General features: G+C 42.0%; 1 protein-coding gene across 4 annotated transcripts; it reads left to right on the plus strand.

Moving 5' to 3' along the window:
• The first annotated feature begins 68 nt into the window (after positions 1-68).
• On the plus strand, positions 69-14427 carry klhl17 (kelch-like family member 17). Of its 4 annotated transcripts, XR_004020171.1 has the most exons (13): positions 931-1101; positions 3730-3994; positions 4708-4829; positions 4958-5179; positions 7505-7621; positions 7734-7947; positions 8405-8549; positions 8820-8987; positions 9091-9179; positions 9341-9414; positions 9561-9742; positions 12101-12447; positions 14122-14425. XR_004020171.1 is itself a non-coding variant. In XM_030733019.1 (12 exons), exons 2-12 carry the CDS (start codon positions 3781-3783, stop codon positions 12327-12329), a joined length of 1776 nt encoding a protein of 591 aa, XP_030588879.1. In that variant the 5' UTR covers positions 69-292; positions 3730-3780; the 3' UTR covers positions 12330-14427. The 4 variants fall into 4 exon arrangements, 3 of the variants coding, with proteins under 3 accessions (XP_030588879.1, XP_030588878.1, XP_030588877.1); XM_030733019.1 differs by lacking the exon at positions 931-1101 and adding an exon at positions 69-292 and having other exon boundaries at positions 12101-14427; XM_030733018.1 differs by lacking the exon at positions 931-1101 and adding an exon at positions 69-288 and having other exon boundaries at positions 12101-14427.
• Positions 14428-14632: the final 205 nt, after the last annotated feature.

A 14632-nucleotide genomic window follows, 5' to 3' on the forward strand; every position in this document is an offset into this window, starting at 1 on the left:
AAACAAATAATGAAATGAGAATTTAAAAAAATGCCGGTAGTGCGTTCACGCAAACCTCAAAATTTTCCTGTGCGTACAAGAGCAGGTACTGTTTTGATGCAACACGTGAGGTTTAAATAAAAATGTTCGGCTGCATTTACGAGATACAGGAAGTGGAATATCCGGAGGAGAGTGCATTTTATTTTTTAATCGTTACTTTGCACCATCACAAAGCTGGGCAAGCTTGGCAAGCTTACAAACCGAAAGAAATCACTGCTGTCATCACATCGACACCGACGACGGCTGGTGGTAGGTACTATGTTCTCTCATTTTTCAGGATCGCTAACGTTAGCTTAGCGGTTAGCTCCATAGACCGTTTGTTTACAGTCACTGGCTATCTGAAGCGGAGATAATAAAGACGAGGTGTTTATTTTACTTTACCAACAGAATGATAAATGTATAATTTCCACATTCATTATGAGAAAAAAAACGACAGGAGCTATGCATTACTGAACGTGGAGTTTATACGTTGGTGGTGATGTTTAATTTTATTTTCCGAGCTAACCAAAACGGGGTATGGTTCATATTGTGAGCCAATCACAGCGCTTCACTGAAACCCCGCCTTTCGAAGCAGCACAGACGAACATATCAAACACACTTCCGTGTCCTGACAAGACAAAAGTGGGTGCTTAAGGTCGTGCGTGTCCGTCAGCTAACGCACCAAATAATGACTGCAGTATTTTGCAGTTTGTTGGTTTGAAATAACTCACCAGCGTTTGTCACGCGTTTCTTTCTTCTCATCGTATTAAACTTTAACAGCTTGAAAAAAACCTATTACCTTCGACTTCGACAGTTACAGCTCCACCTTAACTGACCGATGTCAGCTTTTAGGCAGTTCTTTTTTTTTTTTTTTTTTTTTTTTTTTTTTTTTTGCATTGACGTCAAGCACATACAGCACAAAACAGAGGCTTTCTTCATATTTCCTATGCTCGAGACACAGTATGGACAGATAAGTAGACGGTGATACGAATTTTAAACCTTCTGACTGCGACAGCTCTTCATTCATCTCCCCTTACTTCGTGGAGCACACTGTCTTCAGGGCCAACTGCAACACAACCACCGGTAAAGAAATTATACGTTCATTTTTTTCTCTTTCTGTTACCACTGCTGCAACTGATTATATGCTCTTATTCAGAACTGATGGAGTGGGGGTTGGGGTTTCCTTAGATCACATAGTGATATTTGGATAGGAACATCCCTGTGCACTCCCCCTATAAAACTGTGCATTCAGCAGGATTGTGCAGGCACTATTTGTCAAGGAGCCACTCAGCCTCTGTGTGGATACCAGCCAACGTTTGGAGCTAGAGACGATAAAGAAAGAGACGAGCTTGAGATGAACAGGACAAGCGTTTCAGTTTGTTAGTTTAACTGTGACAGTTTGTGTTTTCACTTCGACAACAACATCCCGTGTTTCCATGTCTCATTTTTCCAGCATTGTCTCTTGCTATTCCCTTGGGCATGAGAGCAGATTGTTCCCTCACAGAGGAACGTGTGTGTGTGTGTGTGTGTGTGTGTGTGTGTGTGTGTGTGTGTGTGTGTGTGTGTGTGTGTGTGTTTATGGGCTATTGTGTTTTGGAAAATGGGACCCGGGGCTAGTCACCAGGCAGCTGTGATGACATTTGAGATGGTGCTCGGTGGGATGGTGGCAGCATTCAGTTGAAAGAGTCGGAGCCGATGACAGCACTGCTAGGATGTACTCGTCGAAACAGCGAACTGCTTATTTGACAGAGAGTCATGTAAAACTGTGATGGGTTTCATCCCTGAGCATTGCACTTCTTGGACTTCAAACCAGTCAATATATTCTCTCCTGAGGAGATTCTGCTGGTTGCTCTGATTGACTTGAGCTTGTAAACCTCTTGTCATATATGTAAACAAAGCATACAGATGCTGTATGTGTGTGTGTGATGCTCAGAGGGAGTATTGCTGCTTGGTGCATTAAATGGATATCCTAAAGTATGTGTGATTTGTGTGTGGTTCAAAGGTCCTGCAGACATTGATGGCACTTATCAGGAGTTCTGTAGTTTGGGAATCATTCTTTATAATTAAAGTGGACATATCATAATTTTCCTTATGTGTCATAATTTCTTCTACAGTGGTGGATGCTGATATTAAACACGGCCAAAGTTTCAAATAATGACACAAGTGTAAGCCAAAAACCCCTAAATGCTCACTTACTGATAGATTTTATTTTACTTCTATCTTCTGGTTCTTTGTAATGTAATGACACCATATTGTCAAAAGTATTCACTCACCCATCCAAATCATGATTCATTCACCTGTGGCCACTTCCATGGCCACAGGGGTATAAACCAAGCAGCTAGGCATGCAGACTGCTTCTACAAACACTTGTGAAAGAATGGGTCGCTCTCAGGAGCTCAGTGAATTTCAGCATGGTACCGTGATGGGATGCCACCTGTACAAGTCCAGTCGTGAAATTTCTTTGCTACTAAATATTTCACAGTCAGCTGTTAGTGGTATTATAACAAAGTGGAAGTGATTGGGAATGACAGCAACTCAGCCATGAAGTGGTAGGCTGTGTAAAATCACAGAGCGAGGTCAGCAGATGCTGAGGCGTGAAGTGCGCAGAGGTCATTAACTTTCTGAAGAGTCAATTGCTATAGACCTCCAAACTTTATGTGGCCTTCAGATTAGCTCAAGAACAGTGTGTAGAGAGCTTCATGGAATGGGTTTCCATGGCCAAGCAGCTGCATCCAAGCCTTACATCACTAAGTTCAATGCAGAGCGTCAGATGTTTGGGGATGGCCCCTTCCTGTTTCAACATGACTGAACACCGGTGGAGAAAGCAAGGTCCATAAAGACATGGATGAGTGAGTTTGGTGTGGAAGAACTTGACTGGCCTGCACAGAGTCCTGACCTCAACCCAACAGATTATTTGGAAACTACTCTACTAGAGGTGAAGAATGCAAATGTGGAACTGCAATTCAGTCTGAAGGTTATATCTTTGGAAGAGTGGCCTCCCCAACCCCATAGTCAGCTTCTGCTTATATGCTTGTCTCCCACACTTTTAAGGTATCACTGCATCAGATTTAGTACATTAGATTTAAAAAAAAAAAAAAAAAAAAATCAGTCTGTTTTTGGCCTGTGGTTTTCTCGTTTTGCCATCTGGTCTCCTCATCCAGTAGTTACTACATATTTATCAGACAACAACTAAGATGCTGCGTGGTGACAGTTATGCAACATTCAGAAGTGTGTTCTCCATTCAAGAGCACAGTGGGGGAGTTCACAGCTAAATCCGGTCCAATTAAATTGCAAGTCAGGATAGATCACACCTAGAAAACCCAAGACAGCCCAATAGACGAATAGCCTGCATTGATTTGATACCAGATTCATGCATAATGTCTCTAATTGTCATAGTGAGATCTAATCGTTCTTGAGACTGAATGTGAAATAATCAGGCCAACCATCCTACCACAGTTTGTAATTGTCAGATTTCTGTCATGCTGGCAGGACCTCTTGTCATAGCTGACAGGATGGGTGCTATAACTGTAGTGATAGGTACAATGATTGCTCAGGACACCTGTCATAACACCTGCCTCCCTATAGGTAAGCTAAGCCAAGAGTTGTTTTTTTTTTTTTTTGCTGACAAAAGAAGATTTTATTTGGATGATGATGATTTTGCTATTAGCTGGCATTAAAACAGTTTTTTTTTTTTTTTCCTCCACATTTCAGTTGCCAATAGCGCGGCCCAGGCACGAGCCCGCGACCGCCACATCAGGCACCATGATGGAGGGGGGCATGCAGCTGCTCAACCGTGATGGCCACAGCATCTCTCACAACTCGAAGCGCCACTACCACGACTCCTTCGTGTCCATGAACCGGATGCGACAGCGTGGCTTGCTATGCGACATCGTGCTTCACGTCTCCAACAAAGAAATCAAGGCGCACAAAGTGGTGCTGGCGTCCTGCAGTCCCTACTTCCATGCCATGTTTACCAGTAAGTTCAGTCTGTGCTGTTGAACTTTTAATGCTGCACATACTTCACTTCCCTCTGTGCCCATGAAGTTAATGAAGATGAGCAAGTGGCATGACAAACTCAAAACCTTTTTCTCTGTTGTTTGAGTTTATTTAGATTAGAACTTGTGTGATTGTGTGGGTGTGTGCAGTTATGGCCGTTCCATCCTTTCAGCATCATCACTTCCTTCCACCTATTCCTGTCTGGAGCACAGGTGGTCATATGAGGTGCGTGAGTCTCAGATTTCCTCCCAAACACTAGATCTTTGATAGGATGCAGTGTGTCTCCAGACAGTCATTTTCCTGAAGACTCAGCTGCTAGACTTCCTGTCATCTGACCCGGTCCCTAATTAACCCACCTTAATAGAAAAATCAGCAGAGGTGTTTGTGAGTGTGTCTATGATTAGATGAAACTTGTGTTACCCTAGAAGCTTCTGGCTTAGTTCTGTGGGAGAGTGTGTGTTTATATCCAGGAATTTCAAAAATCTCACACACTCAAAACAGCTGATTTAATAAACGGTAACAAATGAGCTGTGCTGACATTTTGCAGCAGTGCTGTATACATTATGAAATGCCATGTGTCAGTATGATTGAAGAGGGAGGATTTTTTTTTTTTTTTTTTTTAAATCAGCTTGAGCTTTACTGGTTATAACATGTTGATCCAAAATTCAACTCTCATTCTGTGCAACCATGCAGATGAGATGTCTGAGAGTCGTCAGACCCATGTGACCCTTCATGACATCGACCCTCAGGCTTTGGAGCAGTTGGTCCAATATGCCTACACGGCAGAGATTGTGGTGGGGGAAGGAAATGTGCAGGTATGGCTGATGTTTTCAGATTCACATATACAACCAGTAAATTGTAAACAAAGCCCTTTTTTAAAGAAAGAAAAAATCATATTGCACCAAATAAATTAAAACAGACTATGCATTTCCACCTGTTGTAGACGCTGCTCCCAGCAGCAAGCCTGTTGCAGCTCAATGGGGTGCGGGACGCCTGCTGTAAGTTCCTCCTCAGCCAGCTGGACCCCTCCAACTGCCTGGGTATCCGAGGCTTCGCTGACACACACTCCTGCAGCGACCTGCTCAAGTCAGCGCACAAGTATGTCCTGCAGCACTTTGTGGAGGTGTCCAAGACTGAGGAGTTCATGCTGCTGCCACTGAAGCAGGTAGGGGTGATGATTTATCTCTCGAGCATAATGCCAAAGCACGAAGGCTACACAGTAATGCTCGGAATTGTAATTTTTCTCCACCATAATGTTTAGCAACTTATTCCTACACACGTACATGAGCACAACATGTACATTATTAACATTATTTTAAAGCACAACATGCCACAGGGAAGTTGTGTGTTTAACATCAACTAGAAGAATTTTTTTTTCTCCTGCTTGTTTTCACTGTATTTTGTGGTTTTTATCATGTGACATGTCAGCTAAGCCAAACTATCACTTATTCATTAGCAGGGTTCAGCAGTGGCAGCACTCTGGTTCCTGTCTGGGAAGTGGTAATTAGGCAAAGCCAGTGACATTTCCACAGCTGCTGTACTGTTTACAGAGCTAACAACACAGTTTACTCCTCTGACTTAACAGAAATGGTTTCTGTTTTGGTTCAGATCATTTACTTTTGCCTATTTCAGCCAAGAGTTTGGGGGAAATCTTGTGTAGTCTTATCCATGCATCTTGTAGTTATATCCATTTATTCTTTTAGAGCGATGTGAGGAATGCTGAGCTCTAGGAAAGCATATAACCCTGCTCAAATGAGCTGCTCAGCAGCCAAACACTGCTATCAGTTACCTGGGAGGATGAGATGAAGAAGCTCCTGCAGTTTAAACATGCCTATGATTTAAATTAGGAGGATTTAAACGTTGTTGTGCAAATCTTTCACATTATTATTCAGTGAATGTGAATGCTTCTGCACATGTAAATACACAGTGCAAAGTTTACATGTTTGTATGCACTTCCTTATTTAAATTGGTCTTGCAAGATATCAGACAGCTTCTAAAAGCACACAGTGGTACATTGTTTTTTTTGTTTGTTTTTTATTTTAGGCAGGGGCTCACTTCGATGTCTGAAGAATTGAGAAGAATACATTTTCTCTCAGATGAATTAGCATGTTTTTCAAGCAAATTTCAGTTTTACAAGGTTGTTGCAAATTAAAAGGAAGGTGAAGAGAAGTAACAAACCGCCGCTAGCATTGCTTTCCCATTATCTTCTTGCCTCTTTAAACAATAATGCCCATAGTTCTACAGTGATGGTGCTCTGTGACAGTAAAGCACTGCGCTTCCCTCTGTATCTGGCCTTCAAAGCCCTGAGACTGAATCTGCAGTGTGTGGGCACAGTCCATTAAAACACTGAAACTTAAGCTGCATAAAAGCAGATTAAAAATAGGCCATTTTCTTAGTTTCTGTTCTGCCATCTCTCTCTTTCTCTTGGCTTACCACACCATTCTGTCTGCAGCTGTTCCATGGCTGTCATAAATCTGCACCAGATCAGGATTTATGTACTGGCTGCTCTACAGGACTCCAAGCTCACAGAGCTGTGAAATATGCCCTATATTTCTTCTGATGTTCTCTGAAGGAAGTGGCAAGGCATGACAGGATTGTGACTGGCCAAATTTGGGGATGCAGCGTCACATGCGTGACATTTTGAAGACAACCGACGACGGATTTCTCCTAATTACTGCATGTACCGTATAAAGGCGTTGTGAATATTCTGACACAGCTGAGCTCTTGTCATTCATACTTTCCTCATTCCTGCTGCTACACTATGGGCAGTGAAAGCACATCTTCTCCATATGCATGTGCACTTATTTTAGAATTAATTTGATGCACTATGTGCATGCAGGGGTAAGAGGGACTGCAGGGTGGGGCATTGGCATCAGCATTTTTCTGTGTGTGACTGTGGATTAGAGGAGGCTGTTTCTGGGAGGCTTTTGCTCTGATCTGGCCAGGCAAGACAGCAGCAACAGCAGCTGGCTGCCTTGGTCCCACCCATCCCTGCCAGCTTAGGCTCGAGCTGGGAACAGTGCCAGCTAGCCAGCCACTCAAAGTGCAGCATTCGTTGTGCCACGGATACACAACTGAAGAAGTGGTAGCTTAAAATATCACTTAAAATACATCACAGCGCAAATGCACACACAGAGGCCGCAATGTGATGCACAAACAATGTGTGCACGTTGTCAGAGTTGTGCTTTATGAAATCAGTCATTCCGTCATTTTGAAATGAGGCAGACAAAACAAAGGGAGAAGAGAGAGACGACACCCTAAACGGGAACTCACGCTCTGTAACCCATGCAAATTACTTCCTGTGTGTCGATTCCTGTGGCTAAAAGAAAATGCTTTTTGGTGCTCAAAGCATATATATATATATATATATATATATATATATATATATATATATATATATATATATATATATATATATATATATATATATATATATATATATATATATATATATTTCTCTCTTCCCATTTGCTTTGTCTTCTCCATCCAGGTCTTAGATTTGATCTCCAGTGACAATCTCAATGTGCCATCCGAAGAAGAAGTGTACCGAGCCGTGTTGACTTGGGTGAAACACGATATAGATGGACGCAGGCAACATGTACCTTGGGTAAGTCTTTTCTCAAATTACCTGAGAGGGTTTCTCCACCTCTTTTTTTGTTGTTTGATTCTGTATAATGCCACACACACATATCACCCACCCCTCCCTCTGTCCTCGCCAGTTGATGAAGTGCGTGCGCCTGCCATTGTTGAGGCGAGACTTTCTGATGAGCAACGTAGACACAGAGCTGCTAGTGCGTCATCACTCGGAGTGCAAGGACCTGCTAATCGAGGCCCTAAAGTATCACCTGATGCCCGAGCAGAGGGGTGTCCTCAGCAACAGCCGGACGCGCCCACGACGCTGTGAAGGCGCCAGCCCTGTGCTCTTCGCCGTTGGTCAGTGTGCATCTGAAGGTACCCATTAGGGTACACTTGGACCACATGTCGTCTGTGGCTCACCAATCACTCATGATTTTTTTTTTTTGCAAACATCAGCCTCTTTGTGGTCTATCTGAACTGCATGTTGGATGCTTGGATAACTGTACGATGTGGAAGTGTCTCTGTCGACCGTTTGTTGTTTTTGGAAAGTTACAGCAATGTGACATTTACACCCACTTCACGCCATGATTGGCGGCTGTGATTTTTCTGTTACATCTCCTCCCTCATTTTTCACTTCCAGCATGGCTGTTTGGAATGACTGTAAACACATTTTGTTTTCAGTGTCTATAAAAATCCTGCACCTCAGTGAAAAGTCTTCTGGGAAATCACTGTCCTCCTTTTATAACATTTGCATTTTTGCTTGACATTAAAGAATCGTTCCTCCTTTTACTGTATGTTTGTTTCTGTGTCCCAGGTGGTGGCAGCCTGTTTGCTATCCACGGAGACTGTGAGGCGTACGACACCAGAACAGACCGTTGGCACATGGTGGCATCCATGTCCACTCGGCGGGCACGGGTGGGCGTGGCAGCAATTGGGAACAGACTGTACGCCGTTGGAGGGTGAGTGATGATAACTGTGGTGTTAAACTTTGACCTTAAATCGTCAGTCTTAGCTGGTATATCATCTTATGTTACTCAAACTTTACATTGTCTGAATTTTTTTTTTTTAAAGCCTGAGGGGAAACTTTGGCAGGAAGAATTTGTGGCTATTTACATTTACTCGATACGCTGCGAAGAGCGTTCCTCTGTGCAAAGCTCCTTTTTATCTGACTGTTCGCCATTTTGTTGCATAGTTGTGTTTTTCATTTCTGTTCTTGTCTCTCTCTTCAGCTATGACGGCACCTCAGATCTTGCGACTGTGGAGTCCTATGACCCCATCACTAACTCCTGGCAGCCTGAGGTTTCCATGGGAACACGACGGAGCTGTTTAGGTGTAGCTGTCCTGCATGGCTTATTGTACGCTGCGGGAGGTTATGATGGAGCTTCCTGTCTCAATAGGTATGCACAGCCTAAGACTGTGCTGATGAATACTGATCATTTTAAGCTGAATGAAATACGTGTGAATATCAGGTTTTTTTTTTTTTTTTCTCAATTCTTTCAGTGCAGAGAGGTACGACCCCCTGACCAGTACATGGACCTCAATTGCTGCCATGAGCACTCGTAGGAGATATGTTCGGGTAGCAACTCTGGGTAGGTACTTGCTGGAAAAGAAAATATTCTTAACAAGCTGTGCTCCTGTATTTACATTTCACTGTTTGCATTTTAATAAGTCAAATCAAGAGGGAGTTGCTACCCTGGTATGCAACTGCTAACATTTACATTCTCAGTATTTACTCTCTTTTCCCCTTCAGATGGCAGCTTGTATGCAGTGGGAGGTTATGACAGCTCCTCACATCTCGCAACAGTGGAGAAATATGACCCCCAGGTAAGCTGCTGTTAAATTAATCATTAGAATAACTTGTCTGTTTCCAGGTTTATCTACACTGAATGTTGTAGGCAAAATTATACAGTACAGATAAATCTGCTGTATGAATATGTTACCAATGCTGGGTCTCTCGATTGGCTGAACAGAGCAACACATGGACCGCCATTGCCAACATGCTGAGTCGACGCAGCAGCGCCGGGGTGGCCGTGCTCGACGGCATGCTCTATGTCGCAGGAGGCAACGATGGCACCAGCTGCCTGAACTCAGTGGAGCGCTTCAGTCCCAAGACCAACACCTGGGAAGGAATTGCCCCCATGAATATACGCAGGTTAGCCACAAATGCAAAGAGCAGGCAGGTGCTGTTTTTTTTTGTTTTTTTTTTCGTAATATTATGCTGCACCCTTAAGAGGCAGAGAGAGGAAATGATGGGAGAGGAGATGAGAAATAATCTGGGATGGGTTCAAGGAATCAAATTAAATGACAGACCTATAGCCAACTGACCCAGCAGGTTGACCCAGTTCTCTCTTTTTGTCTGCACAGGTTCAGCTCACAGAAAAGAATACAGAACTTGCCTCATTTTTAAACACAGTCCAGCTTTTATCCTTATTTTTGTGCTTCCTACAAAGCACGACACCTTGCTGAGAGGATTTGAGAAACACCACAGGCCAAGCCTCACTTTTGCCCTAACCTAAAAAAAGAGATAAAAACCACCTTCTTTGTAAAGCTAAAAAAAAATCAGTAGTTCTGTATGGAGCTTGTCAAAACGGTATCTCGGCAGCAATTATTTTGCTCTGTGGAAAAGGCGAGGGAGTCGGGGCATTTGGATGTGTGTTTTTTTTTTTTTTTTTTTTTTTTTTTTTAAACTGCCTAAATCTTCTTAAGGCATAAACATCAAGTGACCCATTTTCCACAACAACATTTTCTTTTTCTTTTTTTAAATTTCTTAGAAGATGAAAGCCGAAACTTGTCTTGCAAGTGATTATCAAAGCAGGCGTGCAAGCCTGTATTGTGCCTTCACTTGCAGCATTGTATTGTCACAGGATCTGCATCAAAAGAAGATTTAGAGATGTAGTATCATGGATTTGTGATCACATCGGCAGATTTGTGCTTTCCCAGGGCAACCACACACACACACACACACACACACACACACACTTGGTTATGTATGAGTCAGTATATTGTAGGAGCAGGAAAACCTGACAACAGTTGACTGTGCAGCTCCATGAATAACCCATGGCATTAATCAGCTGTGTGGCTCGGAGTGCTTTTCTTATCCAGTTGCTGAGAGGCTCCATTTCCACAGTCCAAAACAATCTCACTGTGCTGGCTATTAATGTGTCACACTCTGAAGCCACTTCACGCACACACCAGTGTGGGGAAATATTATAGAAAAACAGTCTTGGCCAAAATAATCTCATTAGGTCACGATCATAGCACAGATTTTTCTTTAAGGGCAGAAAGAGCTGTTCTTTATATCCATCCATCCATCCACCCACCCACTTCAGGTTCGGGGGGGGGGGGGGGGGGGTGCTGGAGCCTATCCCTATCATAGGACGAGAGGCAGGGTACACCTTGTACAGGATGCCAAATAATCACCCCTCCACTGCCATGCTTAACAGTCGCTCTGAGGTGTTTGTTTGATATGGTGTGTTTGTTTTTCACCAAATGTGGTGCTGTGCATTGTGGCCAAACATCACTTTGGTCTTGTATCCAAAGGGCATTGTTCCAGAAGACCTATGGTTTATATTTATGGTTTTACATGTAACATGTGAACTGAGGCCTGTGGAGTCGGAGATGTAGCTCTTAGGTTTTTTTTTTTTTTTTTTTTTTGACCTTTAGGTGAAATTGCTGGGATGTCCACTTCTTGGACAGTTCTAGCATTGTGTTAACACACACCTGAATGCTCAGGTGCAGCAAACTGCCAAAACATCTGCTCTTACAGAAGAGCTCACACTTGCTGATGATCAATTAATCGAGTGTATTTGGTTAGCAACGCCTGGCTGCTGCTTAACCTCTTTGCTTTTCACAGGACTGCACAGAGTGTGGAGAGCAAAAGAGAAATGCTGGTTGCCAACATGCATCTGATAACTATTACTTAACATGTGACTGTGATTTAGCTTTTCATTAGCTTTTAAATATTTCTGTGCATTCCAAAAATAAATAAATAAAGATATGAATGTAAATCTTGGAGAGCCATTTCTTGGCAACACCGGAAGCCCCCCAAAAATTGGCTGTTTTCATCTATATGCTAAGCCAGTACACTGGTCATTGGTTCCCAGATTGCTTATTTAACACTTCTCTTTATAAATCATAGTGAAAAGCTGCAGTTTTCAGGTTGACCGGCCATAAGAATCTACCGTTGGTTTCTTTGTCAGTTAACTGCAACAGCCACTCGCGTCTCACAATCTCTTTCTGCCTTTATGTTTTTTCAAATTTTCAGTCAATGATTGATAATATGTGGCCTTGCAATTTGTTATGCAAAGCTTTAACTGAACAGGTGCTGACTTCCTTTTGTTACCTTGTCCTAAATCTAGAATTGGTTACATTAAACAGAATGCATACAGACCTTTTTTTTTTTTTTTTTTTTTATTCCACACTATAGCAAAGTTGAACATAGCATATTAAAAATATGGGAGAACTAACGTATTAATGTTTTTTTTTTTTTTCTTCTCTGCCCCCCTTCCAGGAGCACTCATGACCTGGTGGCTATGGATGGCTGGTTATATGCAGTGGGAGGCAATGATGGCAGCTCCAGTCTCAACTCCATTGAAAAGTACAACCCACGCAGCAACAAATGGGTCGCAGCTTCCTGCATGTTCACACGGCGCAGCAGTGTGGGTGTGGCTGTGCTGGAGCTTCTGAACTTCCCACCACCTTCCTCGCCCACCCTCTCGGTTTCCTCCACCAGCCTTTGACACGGGGTCATCGTTTGGCTGACCTCAGGCTCTGCTGCTACAGCCCAGACTGGCTCTGGGAAGAGACGCAACTGCTCGGTTTGAAACATGGAGGATGAGGAGGAGGAGTGCTGGACAGGTAAACGTTTGGAGATGAGGGGAGCGAGGCTGGGGCCTTGGTACAGTGTGCTTCAGAATTAGTGACACTCAAAAAATATACTTTGACAATGAATCTAAAGAGCTGGGTAGTTTTTACTGATTATCGAGTACTGTAATACACAGTATTTCACAATCCACTCCTCTCCTCCTTTTCATTAAACCAGCAAAAGACCAAAAAAAAATCCTAAAAAAAAAAAAAATCCACAAAGTGCACATGTTTTGTGCATTTGCAGCCTCAGTTTCTTAATATCATGATTTTCATTGATTTTTGTTTGGATCAACCAAAACTGAGCTTACTGCATTGCAAATGTCATGTAACAATCTGGCTGTTATTTTCAATACTGCCATTAATCCTGGACTGCACTGTATCTGGTCTTGGTACCTCCACTGTATAGCCATACAGATACCAGCTCCTTCCCATGTGTGAACACTGACCGATCTTTCCTCAAAACCCACTTTTTCCCACTGCTCTGGTGTTTGACACACTTAGAAATGCGGTGGGCCCTTAATTCTGTCATATGTGATGTAAATGTACTTGGTTTGATGTTGCTGTCCCTCTGCAAGGTTTTTCTTTGACGTCCAGAGTTTTTGCAATAACGTATTTGAAAGAAAAAAAGTGAGTGAGAGAAACTGACTTTACTTTTGGAATGTAGCTTTTTACTGGTTGTACCGTGCATGCTTATGTACTGGCACCAACAAGATAGAAAAATATATATAAATTGTAGTGCTGCTTTGCCACACTAGGTGGCAGTAACAGGCAATGTTGTAAACCTTCACTGCAAGAGCGCATGGACACCACCAACATCGAAAAGCTAGGCCCTCAGATCTGTAAATGAGTCTGGATTTTTGTTTCTTTTCTTTCTTTTTTTTAAATATAAAAACAGATTATAAAGTATATGTATTTATAAAAAAAATGTATAAATTCTAATATATATTCTGTTTGAAATATGCTTAGAGAAGAAAAGAGAGCCAACTTATGCCTATTTCAGAGTGTTCTTAATATATTTATTTAGATCTGTGATGCGTATATCGTCAGTGGAAATGACAAAGAATGCCTAAAGTGTGAGAGAGGTGGATGTGGAGTTTCTCCTGTTGCATCTTGAAATGCAGACTTTATCTTACATTTAATATTTCTTCACTGCCACAAGCATGACCTCATTTGACAATATATTTGTGACAAAGGCTTCAGTCACTTGCAAACATGTTGACCACTCAATGAAAAGAATCTTTATCGTCTTTAATCCTGCTTCTCGATTACTTAAAAAAAAAGAAAAACATGGAGGTGGATATTCTCCTCAGATTCAATTAAAGCAGAAAGTACTTGTTTAGCTTCAGGATGTCAACACTCGACACTAGTGAGTAATGTTATTGACACTCGGTGCTGTCATATTCCCTTTTTTATTACCTCATCGTATAACAACCATATAATTAACCACAAATATAATGTCACTGAACATGTTGTGGGTGATTTGGGAATGTCACCTGCATGTCTAAAATAAATGGTACCTGGGTCAGGACCTGGGTTCAGTTCATGTGTAGTGCAGTGATACCTTTCCAGACTTCTGAGAAGTTGCCTTTTCTCCTTATTTTGAAGGATTTTGTTGAAGCTGTTCTGTTGATCTAAAATGACCTTACCTTTTAATTTCTGTGTAAGTGCGGATGCAGTAGAGTTGGAGCTGTGATGGCCTTATAGAGACGCTGTTACGAAGTCGATATGAGTCAGGGACGGACTTTAAAGGCAGAGGTGCACAAAAACCACACAAGACTTTAGCCTCCATTCTGTGGATCCAAATGTACATAGAACGCTTAAGATATCCTACACATCCATTTGTGCAATTTCAATGTGACTGTAGTTTCTTTTTTTTTTTTTTTAAAGTTTGTGTTAAATGTGGTGATACTTATTTATGATATGTTTCTTATTTATGATGGAATTTAAAATGTTGGATTTTGCACTATTGCCAAATGGAGCAATACTATAGACTTTAAAAAAAAAATTAATAAACATGTTTTCAAATGTGATGATTGTCCTGATGAGTTTGAACAGACCCAGAAAAAAAAGGTTGTATCCAAAAAGAAAACATCTTGTGTAACTGAAAAGCAAAGATTTTATCTGTCCATCTGTAAAAGGTCACTACAGTTAGGTCCATAATCCACAGTGGATTTTT

The sequence above is a fragment of the Archocentrus centrarchus genome, chromosome 7 (genome assembly GCF_007364275.1).
Source record: "Archocentrus centrarchus isolate MPI-CPG fArcCen1 chromosome 7, fArcCen1, whole genome shotgun sequence".
NCBI lineage: Eukaryota > Metazoa > Chordata > Actinopteri > Cichliformes > Cichlidae > Archocentrus > Archocentrus centrarchus.

Bases quoted from the DNA above. Each gene is read 5' to 3' on its own strand.
- klhl17 (XM_030733019.1), top strand. From the start codon at position 3,781: ATGATGGAGGGGGGCATGCAGCTGCTCAACCGTGATGGCCACAGCATC. The intron at 3,995-4,707 runs GTAAGTTCAGTC...GCAACCATGCAG, and splicing joins CTTCCATGCCATGTTTACCA to ATGAGATGTCTGAGAGTCGT. The intron at 9,415-9,560 runs GTAAGCTGCTGT...TTGGCTGAACAG, and splicing joins TGGAGAAATATGACCCCCAG to AGCAACACATGGACCGCCAT.